This window comes from Pomacea canaliculata, linkage group LG12 (genome assembly GCF_003073045.1).
Source record: "Pomacea canaliculata isolate SZHN2017 linkage group LG12, ASM307304v1, whole genome shotgun sequence".
NCBI lineage: Eukaryota > Metazoa > Mollusca > Gastropoda > Architaenioglossa > Ampullariidae > Pomacea > Pomacea canaliculata.
In genome coordinates this window covers 14,881,026-14,907,346 of record NC_037601.1, presented here as the reverse complement: position 1 = coordinate 14,907,346, position 26,321 = coordinate 14,881,026, and the positions used below count along the sequence as shown (strand labels likewise).

Genomic DNA, 26,321 nt, shown 5'->3' with positions numbered 1-26,321 from the left:
CTTTTAATTTTTATTTTTTTGGATGTAAGCGACGAAGGTTCGAGGCAAGTCTGCTTTATCTATGCTGGTAGCGACGATTTCAACGGAAATGTGTTCGACAATGACAGAAGAAGAAAATCTGGTAAAGCAGATTAATTTTTTAACAGGTAAGCATGAAGCAAAGTAGATTTGTTTAAATTTTTGAACATAAATAAATTTCTTTGCCCAATATTGACTTGACTGTCAACGACTGTATAATTTTTTATGTATTTTTTTAAACATGCAAACACACAAGCTTGTTTGTAATTTCAGTGCTGTTACCATTTTTAGTTTAGTGAAGTATTATTAATCAGAGGTTCTTAGTATTTTCAAAACATCATTTTCTAAAGAACACGCGTTTAAGAAAAAGTTCTCGGGCACTTGAACTGTTAAATGGGGCGCTTTAGCACGCTGTGTGTTTGGGGTCTTGGATTCCCAGTGTAATCACGGACGTGTAAAATGGGATTGCTGTGTGCCAGAAGTCCACTAATACAAGTTCGTGGTGTAATAATATCAAAGAACAGACAATCTCATTGGCGCGCATTATTGACTAATAACCCACAGTATTGCAGAGTAAAGATTTAACTCTTTACATAGTTTATGATTTGCTTATAGCTTAATAATTTCATTAAATCTTATAATAATTAGCCTTATTCTGAACTAGTTTGAAGTTGATTCCATTAACCATTTTAAGTACCTTTCCAGATCTCATCAACAAAGGCAAACTTAAGAATGAGAATAGAGCTGCCCATGCAAAACAAGAAGTGTCTTCCATTAACAGATTCAACCCATATCACGCAAAAGATTTTTCCTGGAAACGGACAGACAAAATGCACAATGAACAGCCACCTTTGACGAAAATCAAGACCAGTTGGTATAAAGATAGCACAAAACTTTCTTGTATGAGACCCTTAACTACACATGATTTGTCAAGATCAGTAATTCTCAAGGAAGGCCACTCACAAAAGGTGCCGGTAAGGAGTGCAGAAAGCGTAGTTCGGTGCTGTGGAAATGAAAATACCATCAGTGCAAGTCATGATCAAGGGCAAAGACAGTTTTCCTACAGCACTGAATGTAATTCTGATGTCAGTAAAGAACAAGTTATACAGGCAAGAAAACAGATGAAGAGAAATATTGACAGTCTTAAAATAAAAATAGAAGAGCTGAGGGCTGCAAAAAAGGCAAAAAAAGAAAATAAGGCAAGCATTGAGAGTAATAAACAGGAGTCACAAGAGAAAAGCTTGGATCACAGTGGAAAGGTAGACATTTCTACTGCCAAAGGTCAGGTCACTTTGAAAGATACTGAAACCAACAGCACTAAGCATGAAATGTTTGCTGTGGCAGATCCCATACCAGTATACACTGGACATGAGTTTAGCAAAAGTGTAGACTGTATGAAAACAAGGACTGACATTAGTCATTCACAAAAAAATCTTTCCTCACAGGAAAGTTCAAGCTTAGAAGCATATTCTAACCTACAGGAGAGAGGTTTGGTTTGTGATAAAATGCAAGATAGGGATTATAAACAGCAGAGTATGTGTAATGCTACAAAGGATGCAAGAATTACAGAGAAAAAAGCAAAAATAAGGCAGCCTACTTTAATAAAAAAGTCAGCAGTTGAAAAACTTAGAGAAGAGCTGAAAGCAACAGAAGAGAAACTGCAGTACATGAGGAAAAAAATGGACTTTATGTTAAACGAGCCACCTCTCAAAGTAAGTGCAGCTCTTGTCATGTGCAGCAATGCAGGCAAAAGCTCTTTCCTTAAGGCAGCTTCAGATTCAGCAAAAACTATTGATGGGATAAACATAGATGGATTAGGTACTCGGGTGATAGAAAAAACTTCCAGTGATGTATCACCAGTTCCAGAGTCCAGCAAGCCATTTTCAGGTAGGACACCAAAAGCAGCATCAGGATCACAGGATACAAATAACACGCATGTTATTGGCTTTTCTTTGTCCACAAAACATTGCTTGAAACAATCATTTAAATCACCACATGTTCAGAAGAATAGTGTGAGTGTCAACAAGGAATTAGATACAAGTCCGTGTATTATTGCCTCAAACACCCATAGCAGTAACAATTCTCAGTTCAGATATGTGAAAATTCCCAAGCGAGACAGAGGCAAGTTGCCATCAAAGGTGCCTCATCCAAAAAGCAGTCAGCCTGCACAATGTCTTTTGAAAAGACATTTTTTGAAAAAAGTGAACACAGATGTGTTGCAAAATCAAGCAGGAAAAACAAATGTAAGCATGCATACTGATAATTCACCTATTTGTGTGAGGACCCAGTTTAAACTTGTAAAAAATCCATCTTCATCTGGGATCTTTTCAGCACATGCATCCCAGCCATTCAGAAAGTTAACCCATCATTACACAAGCAATAAACAAGTCAGACTAGAAAGCGCAACTCAGCACCCAAGTTCACTGTATTTTCGGTCTAAAGCACAATCTTCATTTGGGTATGGTCGTAGTTTTTATCAGAAAAAGTGGGATATTCTGAAAAGAAGAGGAAGTTATAGATCTGGACTGCTGAGGCACTTCTCCACAACCTTTTGTGTTCCACAATATGGGTACAGAACTCGGCCAGCTGCATTTATGCGATCCAAGACAGACAAACTACAAGGTATATCATTAGTTAAAATTTTAGTTTACAAAATTCTCTTGTTATTTTGATTAGTATATAAAGAAACCTTTTTTAACTGGCTAGTAATGATGTTATATAATCTTTCTGCATGAAATTATGTCAAAATGTTGCCTAGTTACAGATGAACCTGCACTTGTTGGCTCTTGTATTCTAATGGCAAATCACCAAGTGTGCACTTTATTTCCAGGGTATAGATACCAGTGGAAGCGCCGGTCACAGGAAACATGTTCTAGAAGCTATAGAAGTATTAACTACATGAAGCTACAGCAACAGCAGATGAGAAACCGCATCAACCTGATGATGAAAAATAGTTCAAGGTAGTCTACATGCCTTGCATGTTTTTGAAAATAAGCATTCCAGTGAAACACATTATGTACATAATATTTTTTTTTAAAAATCATACTATAACCTTTGATGGAAATATATTATTGTCTCCAAATCAATAATGTGCATGTATCTGTAAGAGTGAATTCTATGCACAACAATATACATGATTATTTTAGGATGTCAAAAAATCCTTGTACACTTTTGGATGTGCATGCATAGTTATACTTGTAAGAGAATTATAATTCAACTAAGATTTATCCATATATAAAAATAAAATCTGTAATTGGACCTTGCACATTTTTTCCTTTCCTTAAAAAGAAAAACAGCTGTACTTCTTGCCTTTCCACCAGCAATTCGTGCAACTTACCTTCTAGTGATATCGTGGCTTGAGCGCCTTGTTGATCTACAGTGCTAAGTTGGCCGTAGCCTTGTGTTCCTGGCAGGTCTAACCAAGCCGAACAGGTCTGTCAGGGTAGAGGCCAAACTAAAATGTTGCACCCTGGCCCTCCAGGTTGGGGGTTTTGCTTTATGCTAACAACCCACTCATGTTAAAAAAAAACAGCTGTTACAGAAACCCAACCATACCACAACATGGAAAATGCGGCCCTATGCAAGTCTTTTTTAAGTGAGAGGTCCTGTTGCTCTGAAGATTTGTTCTGACCTTGATGCATACATAATTCATGAACTTTATATCGAATGGGCTTCAAAAACTAGTCATTTTATTGCAGGGGAAGAATTAATTGTAGCCCCTCTAAGCTGCAAACAGGGCGTGGGAGACATGAACGATTGTTGCTGATTAATGGCATCTTGTACAAGTCAAGCACCACTCATCTCATGAAAGCTTCAACCCCTGTATCTTCCAAAAGACGTTTCACTCATACAGCTTCTAACAAGTCAGTTGTTGTCAAGAGTAAGTAATTTTGCCTATGCCTTATTTGATATGTATTCTGATAATAATCATGCCCTTGAAAATTCTTCTCATGCTTTATAAAAACCAAATTTATTGTATTCCTTGAAAAGTTGGATAAATGTTACTGTTGGTATCAATCAGACAAGTTATGTGGATAGGTGCTTGAGTGTTTTTTGACATGCTTAATTATGTCAGTGGAGTGTTATGTGGCAATTTAATGTCTGCTAAATTTGTTTTTAAGGAACATTTTAAGATTGTGCATGCAAATATTCATTAATGTGTGCTTAGATAATGTTACTCATTTAAACTCCAAAATATCTTCAAGAAATGTAGCAGAATCAGGATAAACATACTAGGGACTTTGACATTTATTATAATCAGACTTATTTAAAAGGCAGATGGTCATACTGTTCAAATCTAAGAATTTGCTGCTGACTGATATCAAACCAAGTAATAATTATTACTTCCCCTTTATCAGGCATGAACAAAACAAAAATGCAATCAGTTACTGTTCGAGGTGTACGGTTCAGTGTGGACCTCAGTGGGAAAAGGTTAAGGAGAGACTTAAGTAGCACTTATCAAGGTAGGTTTTGGGTAATTATTATGAAATCCATTTTGATTTAATTAATAGGCTTATGTGTTGTGCCATTGCTTGTTATAATTTACAAATATTACATCACAAAACACCCTCAGTCATCATAATTCAAACATGAACCAGGCAGTATTCATCTGCATCTCTTTTTGTCTCTTGTATGACAGATTATTACTGTCATTCCAATCTAAGAAGACGACATTCTGCTCTGTTCTGACATTTATCTGCCATTTTTGTCATAGGTACAATGGATTGATGACTAAACATCAAAAATGTGTGTGTGAGAGAGAGAGATGGTAAAACTGCATGCACTTCTGTGGTTGTGGATAAAGTAAGATTTAGTGAATGATATAGAGATTTCCATGCATGTAAATGATTGGTAGGTGGCAGCACATGTCAAATTGAAAGGAAATATTATTGGTGGATGTTTTGTTGGCATCAGAATAGCCAGTTATTTTTTTCTGGTACATTTTTTAGAAGTTTCTTTTCTAAAAAAAAAAAAAAAATGTTTTTGCAACAGAAAAGTCTGCATCTGTGTCACGTGTTGACATTGGTGGAACCACTTATGTAGAGACTAGGCAGGGGATTTTGGAAAGAATGTATGATCATCAGACCCGCACTGTTGTCAAGTAAGTCTAAGCCATCTAATTCTTGTCTGTTGAAAATGAACATGAAACTTTTTGAAGATAAAAGCTTGTTTAAATAAAGCTCATATTATTAAATAGTCGTGTCATATTGCAGCCGTGTAAAGCAGCGATGTATTGCCTTGGCAACTGCCAAATTCAGGAAGAACAACACAAAAGACCAAATAAAGCTCTGCTTATTCTTTTGTCGCTTTGGAAAGTGCGGCCGTGGAGACAAGTGCCCTTATGTTCATGACCCTGATAAGATTGCTGTGTGCACAAGGTGAGATTTGGAAACAACACAAAGGTCTTAACAAAGCATTTTTTCATTTCATGATTTTATCTGAAAGTCTTGAAATTTAAAAAGGTGGAATTAAATTATATATATAGTTTTTAAAAATATTTTTCTTAGTGTTTAGTCTTTGGATATAGACTGTGTTGGTGTGTGTGCAGAAATAAGGATGTAACTTTAAATTGTTTATCCTGCTCGCACCCTGAATATTCTTTCAGATTTATATTGGTTTATTTCTTTTGATGAAAAACAGATTCCTTCGAGGAACATGCAAAATAGAGAAATGCCCTTACTCCCATAAAGTGGCAAAGGAAAAGATGCCAGTCTGTGCCTTTTTCTTACGAGGAGTGTGTACACGTGAGGATTGTCCTTATTTACATGTTAAGGTCAACCAGGGAGCAGAATTGTGTGAAGACTTTATTACTGGATTTTGTTCTCTTGCCGAGAAGGTTTGTTTGGATAAATTTTATAAGCGTAATCATCTTTTTGTGTCTAAAGTACAGTGGGTCTTTTCTACAATACATGCTTTTGACTACTTGTAATATAAGTTAATAATGATAGCCCTTTATGGTGCATTGCCCTATCAGTGAGCTTAGCTCTCTAACAGAAGAGTAATAGCAGTGGACAGTAGGTTACAAATATTTTGACATTGTTGGTGAAAAGAGGGAATGAGATCACAAATAAGGAGGCAACCAAACAACTACTGGAGATACTTAAAACAAGGGGCTTAAAGCAAGTTGAATAACATGAAATGATAGGCATGTGAAGACACTCCATACACTTGTCAAAGAAAGAAAAAGAACAACAGCCAGTTTGTCTCATCTGATGTGTGGCTCATCTGATGTGTGGCACATGTACAGGAAGTTCACGTGAGCAGACTAGAGCAAATGGTTTGGTTGGGAGAGCATGAACATCTCAGATAACTAGTGTAGAGCAACGCCATGAACAATACTGACTTTTAGCTTACTTTGTAGTTGAGGTGAGAATCAAGTGGCAACGTGCACTTAAAAAAAAAAAAGAGACAGAATAAGATAAACAGCATTGTTTTTAAGTTTTTGGACACTTGTCAAGCAGGCAATTATGGAGGTCAACAAATAAGGAGTTGTAATAGTCCAGCCAGCACAAAACAAATGCAGATGGAGCTTTATTAATGGAGGCAACTTTAAAAAATGGTCTGGTGTGATTCTCCAAAGATCAAGGAAGATGGACTTCAATGACTTTATGTTCAAAAGGATGCATTTGTGACCACACCAAGATTTTCTACTATCTGGGAGAGTGACACCCCAGGAAGTGCATAAGTAGTGGAAGACTGGAACTGATTTGCAGGTTCCAAGGTGTTGGTAACTGAAAGTGGTAAACAGCATTGTGTGGTGGCACTCTTGCAATCTTGGGATCATGTGTTTGCGGAATTTTAATTTTGATGGATATACTGTAGAATGCAGGGAACTGTTAAATATTATTTTCACAGATGGAAATCATTTAGTTTTGAGAATGTTGGCATTTAAGATTTTAAACTGAATCATTTAGCTCACAGTACCACAGTGGGTTATACAGCATTAATTTTGTACAGCGTTTCAAACAATAGGGTACTATTAAGGAACATGCAGCTGATAGATTGTAGACAGCTAATGCTTTGCACATGTGCATGTACTTAGATGCAGGAACACATCTGAAGCTTATATTTTGTACAGCCATACTTTATAAAGACTTCAATAGTTAGACTATTTTTAATTTTTTAAGATTTTCGGTAATAATGTTTTTTATGCTTGTATTTGACATGTTTGCATCAGTGCCCCAAGCTTCATTCACTGAGCTGCCCAGCATTTGCCAAGACTGGCAAGTGTGAAGCAGGGAAAAAGTGTCACCTGGTCCATAGGAGAGCAAAAGCAGCCAGACAAAAGGATACATCAACAGACCGCAATTTAAACAGGTTCAAATATTGCAGTAGTGGCTTAGTTACATGAATAATTCAGTATTTGTGACACAGTTTTACTGGTCACCGAGATTTTTTTTAATCACAATAAAGTCTGCATGTTTGTGTTTGTTGGGAAAGATTTGTGTTTGCATGCTGAATTTCTCTGTTACTAATTTTTTGAAATAAAAATTCTACCTTTATTTTTTTAGGTAGTTAATAGTCAACAGGCATAGCTGCAACAATTTGAGTACAATCTGATCAAACATAATCAGCATTGTTCTTGATTTCCCTGTTCATTTATTCTCTTTTTTTCCTAATTAATTTGTGTAAAACTTTTTGGGGATATACAATATTCTTTAGATGTGTGCATGTTTTAAGAGATAAGTTGATATAAAATTACAATTTCTGCAATGACATAATGTGACCAGACCAGCTATGAAACAGCCTTCAAGATCAGCAGCCAAAGAACAAACAGTTGAGGAAGGGCAGAATGAAGTTTCCCAGTGCAAGATAATGCAGTTTCCTGGATTTATTTCCCTAGCAGACTACAGCCCAAAGGAATTATTGACACAAACTTCATCACATGGTACAAGAAGATGTTCTGAATGCCCACAGACAAGTATGTTTTGTTTTTACATTATCTGGGTATGAACTTTTGTTTTCCTTGTAAGGATCTGGAGGTGACATATTATTGTCTATTCAAAATAATTTTTATCTTGCCAATGACCTAATAAAGGCAGGCTAACCTGACAAATTAAGCAAAAGCTGTTAGCTGGTACAATAGATGGTATGAACTGAGATTGTGACCTTCTTTTTAAAAGCAGTTGAAATATTCAGTAAAATTCATTGAATAAGTAATAGTCTCTGTAGATGCAACAGACACTGATGAGCTAAGGCAAGTGACTTAAAGGCTCAAAAGGCATGCATAATGTAAACAAAAAGAAGTAAGTTTTTGTTATCAAAAGAGTTTAAGCATTGGTGTTTTGTTATGAATTTACTACATGAATTAACACAGCCATTTGCAATTCAACAAAGCTAGTTCTGCACTTTGGTTAATATTGTCTTAATTCCTCTCTCATGTTCTTGAATTAGCTTTATGAAAAAAATTATTGACAGTTTTTAATGGAGTAATCTGTGATTAGTAAGTAGTATGGGTGGGAAATAGAACTACTTGTACTTTCTCATTAATTCATGAGGACTTTTTTGGTTGGTTTGTTTGTTGATGAAGGTTCGAGTTGTGGACTTCATATCAAACCTCGACTATGAAATGTCAATTCTGCTGATAGCTCATCCATTTGTTTCCTGGAAAGCTGGATCTGCTAATTTTCAAATTACCAACAGACTTCTTCAATGTGCAATTCTGTATCTCTAGTAATTTAGATATATATGTAAGATGACTGTATATTTTGTCTAAAGATAAGACAAAACATTATGATATGAAGAATGGGTTCCTTGTCAGGAGCATATTTTAACTTGAACAATTGTCTTTCATGATCTAATAACCACTGTGATGAGTCGCAGATCTTATTTGATCTAAAAGCTGTGACAATACAATGACTTTTATCAGGGCTTCTGCTAAGGCTAAATTCTTTGGGGTCCCAGGACCCCTTCTTCAGATTTTTAAGTCGTCCCTGTTCTTCACCCAACTTTGAATGGGACCCCATCGACGAAAATTGAAGGGGTCCTCCGAACTTTTAATGCGTACTGTACGCAATTTTTTGCGTAAGCAGAAGCCCTGCTTTTATCTCTGTTTGCGATGTATTCCAAACCCTTTTTCAAGAGGCTCTTAAGTTTTTGGAGGAAAGGAACATGCTGAGAGAGCAAAATTTAGAGACTTGTATATTGCTCTGTCTAGGATATACTATACTGGAAATTGAAAAAATAATAACAATTTTGCGTACAAAAGGCTAGATGTGTTTAAAGAGGAAACAAATAAATTTAAAACGGAATGCTTAAATTTTTCCAAAGACATCGACAAGTCACCTTTGATCAACACCAAAACTTACTTAAATTCTACCAGTCTACCAAATTCAGAGAAGTAAAGGAGAAATATAAGAAATAACAACAGGCAAAGAGAAAACTTTACTGGACACATCTGCAGTTGGATGTACAAGGAGGGGCAAAGAGGCAAGTATTTTCTACTGGAGGTAAGTACAACATAAACCCAAAGTATAAACATCACAATAGATAAGCATGCCTATATTTGCAGCAAAATGTCAAAGTATTTCTTGTTCATACTATATCGGATGACATGACTATATGGAGATACCACCCTCTACCTACCAGATTACAGCTATCCACTCCCAATTGGCCTGAAAGTCCAGTGAACAGAATGCAAAATCAACCAACTTCCCCTCCCATCTTTACCGGCGTGGCTTGTGAACGTGTCTGTCCAGTTCTTCACCTAGGTTAGACTGTTGATCATGTCATTTGCACCTTGTTTTCTGTATGCTAGTTTTGCAGCAACATGGAAAAGCCTTATAAACAGGGTTTCAGTTGGTTGATTTTGTATTCATAGGTCATTCCTTGCCAATCTAGATTGGTCTAGTGAAATTGGGTAGCTAAAAGGCAATATTTCTATATAGTTATGTCATGTGGTGAGTACTCAAAAAAAGAAATTCTGCAACCAAATATGGTCTTTTAGAATAATTTGTGTTAAGGAGACAAGCTTGTTCTCTAAAGAGGACTTTACCAAAAAGAACAACAGAGAAAGAGGAAAAAAATGAATGATGGCTTCTGTAACATCTATTTTTTACATGGTAGGGTTGTTAGCCCTACCACAACCTACTTTATCTGTAGGTGAGGTGTCTACCTTAGTCGCCTCTTACGACATGCCTGGCTATTCCCACAGGGGTGTCCATTGAGGATATGAACATAAATCCTTGAAGATTATATTCTTGTTAGCCACAATCTGTTATATTAAAGTGTGATGGAATATAAATGGACCTTTGCATAACTGAGCAACAGAGATGCATGCAAACATACAATGATGAAGATTATGAAAAGAAATGGGATCTGAAATTGAAGTTAACATGACTACTTGCCATGTGTGATAATTGAGTGAATCTGTAAATATGGGGGCAGAAAAATAGGGGTTCAGCATAATATTAGATATCAACCAAATGAAGCAAACTAACATTTGGCATTTCAGAGAAGTGATAGCTTTCAGGGTTCATATTCATGAATAGTAACTGTTTACCCCTGAGTAAAATTCACCTATCCTGCAATGGGCAAAGTTTATTTGGAAGACAAACTGCCTGTAGATTTATTCACCATTTGAGGAGGAAATGTTAACTAGCCTATTTGCATTGTCAGAATTCCTCTTAAAATGATGAGATTGTGCATATGTGTTCAGAGTAAAGTATTGACAACTGAACATTTAAAAGATTTATAACTTTTTTTTTAAAAAAAAAGAATTTTCAAAAAAGGTCCAGTTCATTTTTACTCTGACCAAATGGTGCAAAATTATTTTCTTTCAGAAAAAAGTAACCCGTGGAAGGAAAAAAATGTGATCAATCTAATTCAACATCAGGAAAAAATAAACAAAGGAAAACATCAATGGATATGTTTCCTGTTAGATGATAGTGTTAGACTATGAACAGGAAAATCAGTATTTACTAAACAAAAAACTTCTATCTGCAGGTATCAGATTTACTTGGTCTAGAAGGGTAGGTGCCTGCCTAAATGAGCTTCATAAATATGAACCCTTAATTGTAGTAGTCCATTGTTTTAAAGTTCTGTATCAAATGTTGGACTGACCATGTTGGCAAATCTCATTGTATAGACCTGAAAATAAAATCAGATGAACACAAAATATTGTTCCAATTTTTATATATACACACAAAAAGCTGGTGGTATGTATACAGATGTGAGTGCCATTTTCTGTTGTGTCCACAGTTTCCTAGAAGACAATTGTATATGAAAAATGTTGATATTACAGCTGAGACACAAGATGATTAACAAAAAAGTTTGCCTACAAAGAACAGTGTCATTTACTTCACCACAAAATATTTACACGTAGGTACCAAATCTAACATTTTATAGTTCTTGATAGCCTTTTTAGGCAACAAATAAGAATGTTTACAGATTTTCTTGAGAATTATATCAAGTGTAGCATTTGCAGAGACAAAGAGCCAGAGATTTTAGAGTTTATGCAAAATCACATGAAGCAAATCATGAGAATTTTAGATTGCAGAAGGAAACGAAAGAGAACTAAGAAATTATACTGCAGCTGATGAGGAGTAGGGAAGCACCAAAGAGTAACCCAGGATGTAGCCTTTATTTGTAGCAGAGAACCCTCAGGTTTTGAATGCATATTGGAGCAAATCATCAAAATAAAGATCAGAAAGTCGGTCATTATCCACTGGTAGAACACCATGCCATCAACATCAATAGCATGTCACTCAAGCACATATCAGAGTTCAAGTATGAGATGCTATTATTGATGTGATAAACAAAAAACATAGCTGGAAATAAACTTTCCTTAGTCAGACCAATCTAGGTGTTTGTGACAGATCCTAAGTAAGTCTAAAACTCTAAATGATACGACTAAAGGATGTACACTGCAACGACGCTCAGAGACCAAAAGCAATGGACAAATGCACCTTCTCATCAAACATATGCTACTGCCATTGAAAATGTTTATCAGCATTTAAGCTATATAGAACATATATATTTATATTTGAAAACATTAAGTCTACTAACACTAATTCACTGGAAGTGGTAAAAGAGTATATTACTAAGCGTTGGTTGCACCACTTAATCATGACATGTTGAGAACATATCAATAACATAATTAAGTACAAAAATCAACAACCAAGTGCTATACCAGTTGGCTCTGCTCCTCACCAATTCAATAAAGACTGAGCACAATGCAGTATTTATACCCACCCTCACATTCCAGTACCAGACCTGGGAACTGACCAAGAACTGGGAAACAGAAACAATGTGAAATAAGATACCTCAGATGGGCACTTAAAAGACTGAGTTATGTGATCAAAAACAAAACAATCTGAGCAATGGTTAGGGCCACACCAGTCCACCAGCAGAATCAAATGGTAATCATTCAACCAGCCAGCAGAGACTACACTCAAAGATCAAGAAGACAAATCCCACAATTCTGGGTGTGGCATAGGCCCTATCATTACATTAACTTAGTGTTACTAAGACCTCACACTGGGGGACCAGCTGCTGTCTGACAGCACATATGAATAGCAGTGGACAATACAGAAGACTTAATTGTTACCTTCTATCTTAGTGCATCCCAGAATGTCCATGTTGATACAGATTATTTTTGGTCTCTTTTTCTGCCTGAATATATAGCGTAAATTTCCCTTTTCGGTATAATTTAACTGAAAAGGTGGAGGGAGAAAATCTTGTTTTATACATAAGTCTTTTCTGCTAGAAATGGCTGGAAAAGAGCACTGAATCTAGTCTATCAGGCATGTGTTACAGTGTAGCAATTATGTTTCAAGATATCATGTATGAATTGTGTTTAGATATTACCTAAAGGATTTTAACATGTTTTACACACTAAATTTAAAATGCATGTCACTGAAGAGGAAAAGTGCTTATAAAAAGATTAAAGTACACATGCAGGATGGTAACATTTAGTGCTAGCATTCAAAAGAAATATTGTGTGGAATAAAAAATGGTTAAACAGAGTGTGGAAAACAAAAAATGTATAAATATATGCAAACAAAATTGTAGTAAATAACAATGTTTTAAGGAAATTATTATTTTTATACACTGAACAGCTTTTAATGTTTGATATGTTTACATTTAAGACATTAAACCTCTTAATCTGCATCATACTCAACGCTATGCCGTAATACAAAACAAAATTGATTTTAAAACGCCAGCATATAAGTTCTATACAGTACAAAAGTATGAGTAATTTTATGGGTAATTTTTCTTTTGGCAAAAGATGAAAACGCGATTAGGGTTAGTAGGGCAACAGATTCAAAAACAGCACTGTTGATTTTGGCAATAGAAGAAATAAAACTGAACCAAGCACTACACGGAACGGAAATGATTTGGACAAGTAACCCATCCCGTTGGACATCATTTCACCATTTGAGAATCAGCTGGGAAATGACCTTGACCTCTAAGGAAGCCGAATAAGTCAAATTACAGTTTCTTATATATTAAAATTCTCTTGGTAAGTTTTACTGGGCAAGATCTTTCATTTTTCCTATGATAAAATGTAACTGTGTGATTTCGTATATTATCCATAATGATTTCACAGTCATATAATCTCAAATCAGGAACCGGCCGGTGTCTATGCTTCGCGGAGTATCGTCTGCAGCTGATCGTTACGTCAGGTCAAGTTCTAAAAATAGTGCTGAATCAAGTAGGAACTAGCAGCAAAGTATTTAGTATTTACAAAATCTGCTTTTTCTCCAACATATTAAAGTAGTGATTTTCTTAAGATTTAAATTGATCTGCATGCACTTGACATCTTTTGAATGCACTCACGAATAAGTCAATGTTTGACCTGAGCCGGCTCGCGTGGATTCCCCTTTACGATTATAGTTTTCGAGGATCTGCTTGGTGAATAATTCTGATACCTTGCTTCTGACCTGTACAATAAGAATATTCGTTGCATATGTAAAGATAATATTATAACAGATTTTGTCCGCATACCCTTCATCGACCCATATCTCACCATCTTCATCTGTAACATCTGTTGAGCGCACAGTGCTAGATTTATCACACACCTTCCAGTGAATCATGGTATTACCATGCAGCAAATCTATAATAAATGTTAATACGTTGCTTATTATTTCAATGCACAATGTATCAATTTTTTGCATTTTAAAAAAGAAAGCTTCATGCGAATGTATAATGACTAGAACCACCAGTAACGGTCCCGAGCATCGATTAACCCCCGCCCTCCATGCTAGACCAGCCTCGCTCTCAGCCACAGAGTAGCTAAACATAGACCATGTCGGTTTTGATTGGTTGCAGGGCTCGCAGGTCTCTTGCCGTCCCGGCTGTGACGTCAAGGCTGGTATTTAAACAGGTGGTATTCCCTGGCACACTTGTTGTTGCCTGCTGCTTCTACCTGATCACTTGACTGCGGTCGGGCTCTCGGGCCACGTACCCTTCACGTTAATTTTTTTTCATGAATCTTTAGTTCCCATCTGCCACGGTGAAAGGGATTCACCCAGTGCTGTTCTGCAATCAGTGTAAAGTGATTGCAAATTGTGTTGATGTCTTTTGATTTATGTGCAAGAAACCCGGTCGCTCGCTGCTCCTAGTCAGACCGGAGGCCTCGAGTTGAGCATTGACCTAGATTTTGGAAGAGCAAGGCAACTACCAGGCTCAATTTTCTTGAACCTTCATCCTAGGTCATTGCACTTGTCAATATGGATCATTTCTTGGCTCAGCAGTACATCGAAGACTTCGACATAGCGCAGCTTGGGTTTGATTTCCCACCGCTGGTAAAACAAGAGAACGATGCAAAAAGTGATCCCACGTGCAGTATGGCAGCTGCTACAGATGTGCCAGTCAGCCCAGCCGGGACTTGTGCTAGCTCTTCGAATCCCAGCACTCCTGCTTCAGAAAGTAGCACGCCTTCGTCTCCAAACGTGGTGGTCAAGGAAGAGCTACCCAGTCCTGATTGTGACAGCGCACAGAGGACACTACTTGAAGATATGAGCTGGCTGAAATGGGGAACTCGATCGCTTTGCCCAGATACCGGCGTTATTTCAGCAGAACGAGTGTTGGAAGAGTTGATGAAAACGGTAAAAGACGAAGCTTTCAGTCCTCTGTCCGACAGCAGTAGTAATGTTTCAGTTCCACGGCGATCAGCCGACGATCTCGATGAAACGGACATTGATATCGAGATGGAAGACTCGCTGGACAAGTCGTGCGAGCAGCCGGCAGACAGCGATGGCGGATCAACCCCCGTACGAGGTAAAAGAGCTAAAGCTGGTCGTAGTGGTTGCTCCTCTCGTTCAGCGTCATCTCTGAACGATATCGACGATGTGGACCTCGTCACTTTGCCTGTGCGTGAACTGAACCGGCGTCTGCAAGGTTTCCCTAAAGAAGAAGTTTTGCGTCTAAAACAAAAACGACGCACACTGAAAAATCGAGGCTATGCGCAAAACTGCCGTTCCAAACGTATGCTTATGAAACATGAATTAGAAAGTACGAACAAGACTCTGCAACAACAGATTTCCATGCTAAAGAGACAGCTAAGCGCCATGACCCGAGAACGAGATTTCTACAAGCAGCGATGCGAGATGCTGCGCTCTGGTGTGGCCCAGGCTGTAAAGTCAGGAGGTTCTTTCGCTTGCAGCTTGCCGGCTGGTTTAGATATTGTTGACAAGGTCTAAACCAGCCTGCAGAATTGTACTTTCAGCGACTGCCGCCACCAAATAGAGTCAGGGAATAGAGATTTATAATTTTGAATCTTTCCACCAGTTTTTGTTCACCAAGCCCAGTGGTCAGAAGGAAATTTGTGATCATGGATAGTTGCGCCATTAACGCACTAGCATCCATCACTTGGAGACGCAGTGTTGTCTCCATCTTAAGCCCCTTTCCCCGCTCCCCCACCACTGCAACAACATGGGTCAGTATTTGCAAGTATGTAATACATGCTATAACTTTGTTTGCAGTACATTTTCATTTAAAAAAAATACATGTACACACGTTTTACATGTCTTGAGTGGACACCCTTTTGCATGCAAGTTTTGGCAGAGTATCATTTTTTTGGTTTAAACTCTATTTGAAATAGTTTTTGTCTCATCTTGCATTTCATCTGCATGTTATCTTTGTGATATCTGAAGTTTCATTGTGTTCATTTCTGTGTTAGAAGGCTGGGTTTTTTTGGGTTTTTTTTTTTTTTGTTATTGTATGGCATGGAATGATTTCCATTTGATCATTGTTCACTTAGTGTTTCTGATATATTTTTATTGAAAATATATAGCTAGAATCCAAGTGATAAACAAACCAGTATGTGATTTTATAGACCAACATAAGTGATATACTTTCATTGTCAGCATCAGGCTTGGCTTTCATTTCAATCTTTTCTGTAATGTGCCCCCTCTCACTCAGATGTTTCTTAGTTTTATCTACTTAAAACATTTACAGTTTTAAGACAATTCAATTTTGTGCCTAGTAAAAAGTATGTGTACATGCACACTGTATTCTTGTACATATTTCTTGTGCACAATATGCAAAAGAAGAAAAAAAACCCCCTGCGATTATATCCCTTCAGAGAAATTGATCCAGCTTGTTAAGGCTACTGTTGACAAGGGAGTCTATTTTTGTACAAACTTTGTAAAGCATACTTACATCACAGGATTACATTTACCAATTTATTGTAGCTTGCAGGAGTGCGCTACATTCACTACAAACACAGTATGTCACATATCGCTTTAACATCTATTGCTTTGAAATAATGATCTGGGGAAAGTGGTAGGCATTGTTTTCTACTTTTTGTAATTTTGTGAAGTGTGTTTCCAGCCCTATTCATAATCTGTGCATCTCTCTAACTGCAGATTTATAAAAGGCTTGTGATATCTATTTCCCCAGAGTTTAAGAATTACAACAGCACCATTTTAGTCTTCAATACATGCTTCAAATGGCCACCCCGTGCCCCCCCCACACACTTTTTCCCCCCTTATGATGGCTGCATAAAATGCTGAAGTAAAAATGGAATCAATATGATCCAAAGATCTGTTTAGCTGATTGTACTGTTTATGTTATTTACTGAGGAAAATTGTCTGTTGGTTGCTTTGTACTATTCTGTGTGTCGTGGCCATGGTTTATAACCTTAATTTTCTGTGATATATCTTCATTACAATAAGAAATTATACCAATCAAAAGATACGAGTTCACGAATGTTGTAACTCTTTAACCACAGCTAATGATTTCAGTCTTGCATGTTTTAAGAAGAATCAGACAGAATTTATAGTCAGCCTGCCAAATATAACTTATGGCACACTATTCACTGACAGTGCAGAATGGAATCTTCAGTTATATATACACATTGATTATATATCAAGTGGTTTTTGATATGGAGTTCCTGTGTGTGATAATTCATGGTATTATTGCTATAAAAGAACTGCTAAAGCAGTGATTTTCTTTGACTGTTGGACACAACTGCAGTACAAATTGTTGTTAACTGATTGCAGGTGATATACTTTTTAAATACTCACAAAAGCTACATTTGTTTGTGGCTAAGCCTGTGAGCAACCACCCACGCTTTTTAGAAGCATGTAAACAAGTCTGAAGGAATGTGGAATTGTCTTTGGGCTTACGCAGACTGAATGGCGTATGAATTATGATTGCAAGTACTATTTCTACCAAACCTGAAGACTTAGTATTTGAAAAATGTTTAAGACTTATTAAATATTATGTTGTTATCAGAAAAGACATAATCTACCAACTTTTTCTATTTTTTTTTTCCAAATGTCTTGTTATTTATAGATACTTCCTGCCCAAGGCCATTATTTTGCAAGCTGTGTATATTTCATAAGAAGAAAATCTCTGGGGGAAATTCATCCTAGTAGTTAAACAATACTTGCAGCAGTTCCACCCCTTTCTTTTTATCTCCTATAGAAGACTCCAAAATGCTTAATGCCAATAAAGTCTGAAAATAGTATCAGCGTAAGAATGGCAGTTTGGCTTGATCCTTCACCATCTCTGATAGCGATCTAGATATGTTAGTAATCAGTTTGTGTAATCAGTATAAGAAAACAGGTCTGTTGCAGACGAAGTGGCATGTGCCTACATAAAATCTAACAAAAGTGCAAAATTTTAGAATCGACCCTGATCTTGTGGAATGAAAAAGAGATCTGAGAATGTAATGGGTTATTTGCGTGCCATTGGAAGGGAGTTAGAACTCCATCCAATCCCTCCTCCAACACCCCTCCACCCTCCACCCCCAAAATGACAAGCAAGCTTGCAATTTATGAAAACAAGCAGAAATGGCCAAGTCTTATTCTCAGTATGAACTTGCAAATAGCTGGCGGGAATTGAACTGGGATAAAATCATGCCTATACAGCATTGTTTTGTGACTCTTCGTTTTAGCCTGAAGTTTTTATTTTATATTTTTGATGATTTAATTTATGTTTTGTTGATTTAATCTTATGCTAGCTTTTGTAAAACTAGGATAAACAGACAGACAAACACACACACACACACACATATGCAGGAGTGAAGGCCCATCTTTAACCTTGCCTTTGCATATTATTTTAATAGTAACATTTCAGGTAAAAAGGCTGTTTCTGTGTTTTTCATTGTCATGAAATTTACAGGCATTTTTTCCTTAATGGAGATTTACCTTTCCAACAGAACCCATACAAATCTGTGATACAGTTTTCATACTAAGTCTTGTTTGTAAACCATATTCTGGTGGCTTGGACAACTCTAGGTGAAAACAAGATGAATGCCACCTGATGTGATTCTGTCGCTAATTCTTTTTTAAATGGTTGTTTGTTATTTGCACCCTTCTTTCACCTGCATAGGTATCTTGGAAGGATCTCGGATTTAACGCCATTTTATCAGGTAATTAACCTGAAGCTGTGTTCTTTTTAAACCTTGTAATTCACATATGTTTAGCATTCATGTTCTTGAATTCTTGAGATACAAAAATTAAAAAGAATTGTTATGTAAATGGCTGCAACAACCATGATGTACATTTTAAATTTGTTATTTTTTTTTAACTCCTGACATACAGTCGGGGACCAAAATAAAGGAAAATAAATTCAGCAATCTGAAAGAAAAGCATAAAGTGAAGCATTTATGCTTTTGTAAGCACAAAGTTGGCCATTGAGGTCAGACCTAATGTTTACTAAGTTTGACTGATAGCAGCAGTCCTTCCACTGAGCAGACAGCTTCAGTGCGAAGCTTTAGCTGCCTTCTTGCACTAGAGAGTGCTCTTGAAGGCTCACATTGCAGGATCCTTATGCTGTAATTGTTAATGCTGTTTTCTCTCCACCTTTCTCCATTTCCATTGAAAGGACTTGGCAGCTGCACTAAATGCTTGTACCATATTCTTTTTGAGAACACGTGGTGTATACTTGGCTGCAGACATAAGAGTATGTTTTTCTCCATGACTGGTCAATTCAGGGTTGCAATGCACCAGTTTTAACATCACTTTTTTAAACAATTTTTGTTTTTATTTTTCTGTGACTTCTTAAAGATTTTGCTGTGTTGCGTGTTCATTGAGGAGAATATGGTACATTTGCATAGTGCAATCTTTACCTGAACTAATGTGGATTTTGAAAGTCTGGAATTTTTGCTATTACTATGTGCTGAATGAAAGATGTGTGAAGAAAGGAGAACAACTTAGCTTTTGCCAGCTCCACACCTTGTGCCTGTGGTTCGATCGTGTATCTGTGTTAAATGTGTGGCACCTGGGCGCAGCAGCTGGTGGCAGCCTATTAATGTGATTTCTATACTAAACATATTACCTTGTACAGTGTAAATAATGATCATCAGACTTTGAGCATGTCTCATTGTGTATCACATTGTATGAAGTTCTGTTATGTGAGAAAAAAATGTTTATAAAATGAAAAAAATTTAAAATACTGTTTCCAAAAAAAGTTTTAAAAAAGTGCTTTATTGTATTTGAATGAGAGTTTGTGTATTTCATTGCCATGTTTTGTCAGTTTCGTTATACATGTACTAGACTGCTTCAATCTAGACATGGATGTTGGCAGTTCATGTATTAAAACTGAGCAAGTTGAACTTGAGGCATAGTCTTGGGTTTTTTTTCACACTCTTTATTTTTTGTGAAGTATGTAAAAGTATGTCAGACCTTACATTTAATGTTTGGAAACAACTATATTTAGTCCTTTTCACTACCAATTTGCAGTAAGGGAAGATTGAAGATTACATTTAGGGTGAGATAGGGAGTTACTTGAAGGCTGCTTACTTTTTACCGAGAACCACCTGCTGCAGCACCTAAGACAGATGGTACCAGAATGGACTGGCTGTCAAACGCTGTAAGGGTGTGGTTGATATTTTTTAAATGCAGTGTGATTATGAAGCCAGCTGGGGATGCTAAAAGGAGCTTACAGGCCTCTTTTGCATTATACCTTCATTTGCAGAGATTTTGGTAAACTAGATATCACACTCTTTTGAACTGAAATGTTAAAAGTATTAAAAACATTTTGTTTAAAAGTTGTAGTTCATTTCCTCCAATTGTTTTTAAAACCAAATTTAACAGAAGAAAAACTAGAGAACCTCTAGCAGGTGGTTTTGTATAGTCATAGTCAAGAAAGAAAGATGAAAATCCTATAATTTCTTAATGCACTGAAGAGAAGTAACCTTTAACTTGCCATAAAACAGACCACAACATGAAAGCAAGAGTCTCTATTAACCTGAGACTGAAGTTTATCTTTACTGTAAGCATCAGGAACTGAATCTAAGCACCTCTTCTGCTGCCCAACATCCAAAAGCTTTCTCTCTCAACGATTTGTAATTGGAATCACTGCTTAAGGTTTTGATAGATACTGCAGTCAGAAATTTGCAGGTTCTTTGCATATTTTAAACAGTTTATGCGTGGGGCATCTCTGTTCTGGACAACCACTACAAACCTCTTAAGCTTTGTGACAGACATAATCCAGAATAGTCGGTAATCTTACAGATATATTTGTGTAAACAGTCTGCACAAGTTTTGTGGAAGTGGGTGTGTATGAAAAAACATTGAAGTTGAGTTTTGTTTGAAGATGAAGTTCAAAGATGTGAAAGGGCTTAGTATTTGGCTTTACTAAAAGACTGATTTTTGTCAGTTGGGAAAAAAATAACATTACTTCTAAACCATCCGGAAAATTGGGGACCTCATCCTTTTAAAGAATGGTAAAGGTCCTCCCAACACTTTTTAGGTCATTAATTGAGGGGAGGATAACAAAGACCACTTCCTGTGAGGGCCCCTCTCCTTGCCCAGTCACTGCTTTATCATTCTTTAATCCCTCTGTGGAGTCAGGTACCCATTCCTGAAAGTTGGATCGACTGAAGGAAGTTACTTATGTCTGACTGGTATGAACCAGCACACCTCTGGGTGTAGATGCCAGTGTTCTAAATACTTAGCCTCATCAAGTTGAGAAAAATATTTTTTGAAAAAGAAAAGGCAAAAAAATTTCATGATTATAAAACTACAGAAGTTCTGTACACATTTTATACTGAATGCCTTGAATCTACTAATAAGAAAGGATATTTACTGAACAGTACATAATGGGTGAGGTCTAATATTCTGATCAAAAAAATGACGCTAATAAGAGGAGAGTGCTGTGGTAATGTAGATGTTTGGAGAAGTGCCGACTAGTATATTATGAAACAAACTGCAGTGTTAAAAGAGGCAATGACATTTAATGGCTCCTGAAGCTTGATTTTTTAAAATGCCATGACAAGATATTTTAAGTAATGGAAGTTGTGTTGCTGTCCTTTAGTGCTTGACATTCAAATCATTTACATCCAACAAAAAAAAAAACAAACAAAATTACAAGGTAGCAGATTTTCACCATAAGTTGGTTTTAAGCCTGCATCTTTCGACATGTGAACAGCAGGCAGACCTGACCCTGATTGTGTTCATGATATTGGTATGTGTGTTCACACATGCATGTAGATGTGGTTTACAGAAAATCAAGGAGATCAATGGTTGTTCGTCAGTTTTAGTTTTTTTTTTTTCACTTCAAAATTGAGTTCAGAGTGGGGTTAAAATTTGGGATGGGTTAAATCTACAGGAGAAAGGGGAAGAGGGAGGAAGGAAATTGATGATTTACACCAAGCCAGCAACTAAGGCATGGCAAAGAAGGCAGCCCTGTAAACAGATGCCACATACAGATCTGAACCCAGGCCAGCCAATCTTCACTGCAGTGTTGACAGGCTATTACGGTTACGCCACTAGACCATGCATTAAATTGAGAGGTCAGAGATTTTGTGTGTAAATGATAGAAAACTGAATATTTTATCAATAGCATCATTGTATGTGTGTGTGTGTGTGTATATGTGAGTGTGTGCATACATGCAAAATCAGCCCCAGTACCTCCAAAACAATGTTGGAATATGACCAGACTTGGAGTTTATTGTCCACTTGCAACAGCTTTCCCAATCAACCATTTTCTACTAAAACAAGATATTCCTGTTACAGTAACACAGACTGACAAGTCAACTTTTTTCAAATATTCTCAAAAATTAAGTCAAATTGTTTCAGGTTATCACTACATGCCCTAAACAATAACCTTAATTTTCTAGAGGGGCATCTTGATCTGTTGAATGAATAAGGGCTAAACATTTTACAGGCAAGATTCACAAGTATACAACATTATTTATTGTACTTCAATGGCCCACAATTTCTAACAGCTGAGAAAATTATACATGATCAGTCGACAACATCTGTTGAATTGAGTCATAGGGTACCCCTATTTAGGCAGTCAGGTACATCTATGTAAGTAACATTCACCCATTAAACAAAATCTTATCACAATGAGAGGAAACACTGCTTTTCTTCATTTACTATAATTAATTATGCAGCACAGTGACAGAAATGATATAAAAAAAAAAAACATTTTCACCCAATGAGAGTTATCCAAGCTATAAAACAGTGTTTCACTCAGAAACGTTGAGGAGATTGCTGTTTGGGTTCTTCAGCTTCAGGTATATTTTTCTTGTATAAACTGCTATCCATCTTTAATTTGTTGTTTACTTAAAGGCACACTTAAATTGAAATGGAATGATGGTGGTGGTGGTGATGATGAAGGTAGGGATTGTGACAGCAGTGGTGAGTTTATGGTTAATTAAATCCCCTCTGCCTCACAATGAAAAAAACCCAAGCAGAATAAAGTCACAAAAAGCCCAAATAATATAAATTTAAACTGCACATGAATATTGCATATAAAAAATGCAGGGTGGAAGGGATGTGGAGAAAATCTAGAATGATTTGGTCATTTCAAACAGAACTGGATGAGGATTTCCAAACTAAGTTAATGCTGTTAACAGAGGTGACAGTTCAAATGGTAGAAAGAAACTAGATCACAAAGAAAGTACTATTTAGTCTTTTTTTAATTTAATTAACTAATTACAATTTAGAAACTTTAAACACAAATATATGTTAAAAATATGAACTCTAGGTCATTACACTGTGTTAAATCAGAGTTCATGGCCTCAGATATAAAACACAGAGGTCAACAAAGATAAGAAAATAAAAACATTTTAAGCAGAAGAGTGTCCTGGTGGTTGGCCTCATTAATGACAGCACAGTGTCATGAACAACTAGGGTGAAAAGACAGCAGTTACATTTGCCGGAGTACATGATCTCTTGCTTGGGGTGCCTGTACCTTGTGGGTCTGAGGAGCGGATTAAACTTGTCAGTCTACTGATGGATTGGAAAAACGTTATACTGTGCAGCTTTATATAATCAGATAAAAACCAGGAGCTGCAGATACATATAAACTAGAGCACTTCTCTTTCAACCATCCCCTTTGCCAACACAAACTCAAATCAGTGATGTATGTTAATAGTAACTTTTAATGCCAATTCTATCTTCAGGACATGATTGTAATAATTATGGCATAATTACTCTTATCCAGCAGGAGACGTTGAATAATTTGATTAATCTTAAAAATCAGTGCATTGTAAAAATGTGTCGGTTTTCAAGAATCAGTTCACTGGATTAAAGTTAGAGATTTGTGAAAGATAGGTATCACCAGATCCAGTGGAAAATAAAGATTGCCATGTTTCAGATACAGCAATAAAAATCGAAGGAAGAAAGGGTAGGGAGGGGGAAAGAGAGAGAAAGAAAAGTAAAAGCAGGGCAAAATGTGGTCATTTTGGAAACCAGTCAGCTTGTGATCACGTGGTGTCGACGTTCGTGGAAGAAGCCTTGAGATCAACAACCTCAATAGCCTTAAAACTGATCGGTCATCTGTCGCAACTTATTGAACTGTTGACGGGTGCGAAAACTTTCAAAATCGATTTTTTTAAAAAAAAGCAAGCTAGTTTCGATTCGACCGGGACCTTGACGGTTCACAACGGAAATAATAGGTATTGCTGCTTTTGCTAATGGTGGTGGTGGTGTTGGCGATAATGCTGGTGGAAGCTACGAAGATGATACTACACATGATGCCATCTGTTCCTCTGGTCCCGTGGCTGGCGATGCCCAGGTCGCCTCCCGCTCATAAAAACAAATTAAACTAACACAATTCATTAATTAACTTCTTTTTTGTTGTTGTTGAAACATCTGCAATACCAACACAACCATGTACAGCATCCTGCAAGTGGTTCAGCATTCTCACACTCCACAGCAGTCAACTTCCCCTTTGACGATGTTCTGATGATGGATGCTTATCGCCGGGGAGGGAGCAAGCTCCCCTTTCTATGTGGAAAGATGGATGGGGATGGTGGCACGAAGCTGCCTCGCCATCGACTTCCAATCAAAAATGTGACAGAGACATCGGAGCCCTTAGGTGTCCGGCAAATGGAAAATGCACCACCTGGCTTGGCCCACGCAGCTCACCCGGTAGGCAAGCGGCCAGCAAGCTGCTCCACTGCGGAGTGGGGTATGGGTGAGCGGGACCGCATGTCGAGATCGATACGCGCAGGTGAGTGTAGGTGTGCTGTGTACGCTGCTGCCGCCCGAAGCAACAGCAGCAACATTTAAATGGATTGTTTGAGAAGGGAGTGTTCACAGACAGGCTGCTATCATTGTGTGTGTGTGCTTGGCTACCTGAGGGAGGAGGTAATGGGGACAGTTTGTGTGTGCATAGTGAGAGATAAAGAGCATGCATGTGCGTGCGTGCGTGCGTGCGCATGAGTGAAAGTTCGAGATGTGCTGATGGTGTGAGAGGAGAGGGGTGAAGGAGGGAAAAAACTGCATCAACATTTATACATAGGCGCGTTGCACAGTAGCGAGAAAAGGTAATACTCGTAGGTATCAGAGAGTAGGTATATCTCGCTACAGATCTCTATCTCTTGCCAGCGAAGCAAGTCACACGTGACGATGTACAATGCATATTAAACGGAAGTTCCTTATTTCAAATTGGCAGTTTCCAACGACCTACCATTGTTTGACGGTGTCCACTTTGAATGTAGCATCTTTTAAAAGCAAAGTTGCTTATTGATTTTAATCAAATAAATGTTATTTTGCATCCAGTCTTGCAGTTCCAGATGTATATATTAAGGTGACCAGACGTCCCGCTTTTGACCTCGTGTCCCGCCTGCTCATCGGGCGGGACGCCCAATGTCCCGCTTTCTGGCTTTCTGGCAAGTCCATCAAATGTCCCGGTTGTCTTTAAAAATCACTTTTTTTCGGCGTTCTTTGACGGTGACGACACCATCATCGGCACGTGTCCCGCTTTCGCCCCCGAAACGTCTGGTCACCTTATATATATATATGATTCTGCTTTCTCGCCTATAGTACAAAATACTTGTGAATACATGCCGAAGAGGGTGTATGTGGTATTTAAAAAGTGGTGGTGGTGGTTGTGGTGGTGGTGGTGGTCTTAGGATCCTGTTTTTATTTCGCATTTGAAGAAACAGTCTTCATTGACTAGCGATCCGACTGCTATGGTAGCCATATTTTTCTCTCGCGAAAGCCTATAAGTTTAGTCGCCAAAATCTCCCGTCTGGGCAACCTATCTCGGGTGTGCGCCTGTTATGACAAGCGTGCGATGTGACATCTTGCTTGCGGGGGTTTCTCCGGGTCGACCTACTTCCACCACTTGACCATCCTCTCTCTCCCGGAAGTGGATAGCCGAGTGGTTAGAGCGCTGGCATCCGAACTGAGAGTGCGAAGAATCAATTCCCGATTAGCGCAGCAAGCTCTCCCAGCTGGCAGGAATGGGTACAGGACTCCACTGAGGGTTGGGGAAGGTAAGGTGGCGAGAGAGAGAATGGGAACCGCCTTCACGTAAAGCTGGCCCCAAGAAAAGTGAGGTTTTACAACACCTCAACCCCAAACGACCTGAAAAGGTTAGGGATGACCTTTACATTTACCATCCCTTCTACCACCTTCCCCCAACCACGCCCCGCATGTCATGAAATC

The 26,321-nt window shown here is 37.6% G+C and overlaps 2 protein-coding genes across 3 annotated transcripts; both read left to right on the top strand.

Moving 5' to 3' along the window:
• The first annotated feature begins 11 nt into the window (after positions 1-11).
• On the top strand, positions 12-11,134 carry LOC112553485. 2 transcript variants are annotated; one of them, XR_003097058.1, is made up of 12 exons: positions 12-146; positions 724-2,640; positions 2,849-2,978; positions 3,717-3,898; positions 4,377-4,481; positions 5,011-5,119; positions 5,232-5,396; positions 5,659-5,854; positions 7,196-7,335; positions 7,749-7,939; positions 8,549-9,467; positions 10,800-11,134. XR_003097058.1 is itself a non-coding variant. In XM_025220730.1 (11 exons), exons 1-11 carry the CDS (start codon positions 62-64, stop codon positions 8,584-8,586), a joined length of 3,258 nt encoding a protein of 1,085 aa, XP_025076515.1. In that variant the 5' UTR covers positions 12-61; the 3' UTR covers positions 8,587-11,134. The 2 variants fall into 2 exon arrangements, 1 of the variants encoding a protein (XP_025076515.1); XM_025220730.1 differs by having other exon boundaries at positions 8,549-11,134.
• A 3,185-nt stretch (positions 11,135-14,319) lies between these two features.
• On the top strand, positions 14,320-20,031 carry LOC112553488 (transcription factor MafB-like). Its single transcript, XM_025220736.1, has one exon. The coding sequence runs from the start codon at positions 14,691-14,693 to the stop codon at positions 15,660-15,662; it is 972 nt and encodes a 323-aa protein (XP_025076521.1). The 5' UTR covers positions 14,320-14,690; the 3' UTR covers positions 15,663-20,031.
• Positions 20,032-26,321: the final 6,290 nt, after the last annotated feature.

Excerpts from the sequence above, each read along its gene's own strand:
- LOC112553485 (XM_025220730.1), top strand. The coding sequence starts at position 62 with ATGCTGGTAGCGACGATTTCAACGGAAATGTGTTCGACAATGACAGAA. Across the intron at positions 2,641-2,848 it reads CAAGACAGACAAACTACAAG|GGTATAGATACCAGTGGAAG; the intron begins GTATATCATTAG and ends CTTTATTTCCAG. Across the intron at positions 4,482-5,010 it reads CTTAAGTAGCACTTATCAAG|AAAAGTCTGCATCTGTGTCA; the intron begins GTAGGTTTTGGG and ends TTTTTGCAACAG.
- LOC112553488 (XM_025220736.1), top strand. The coding sequence starts at position 14,691 with ATGGATCATTTCTTGGCTCAGCAGTACATCGAAGACTTCGACATAGCG.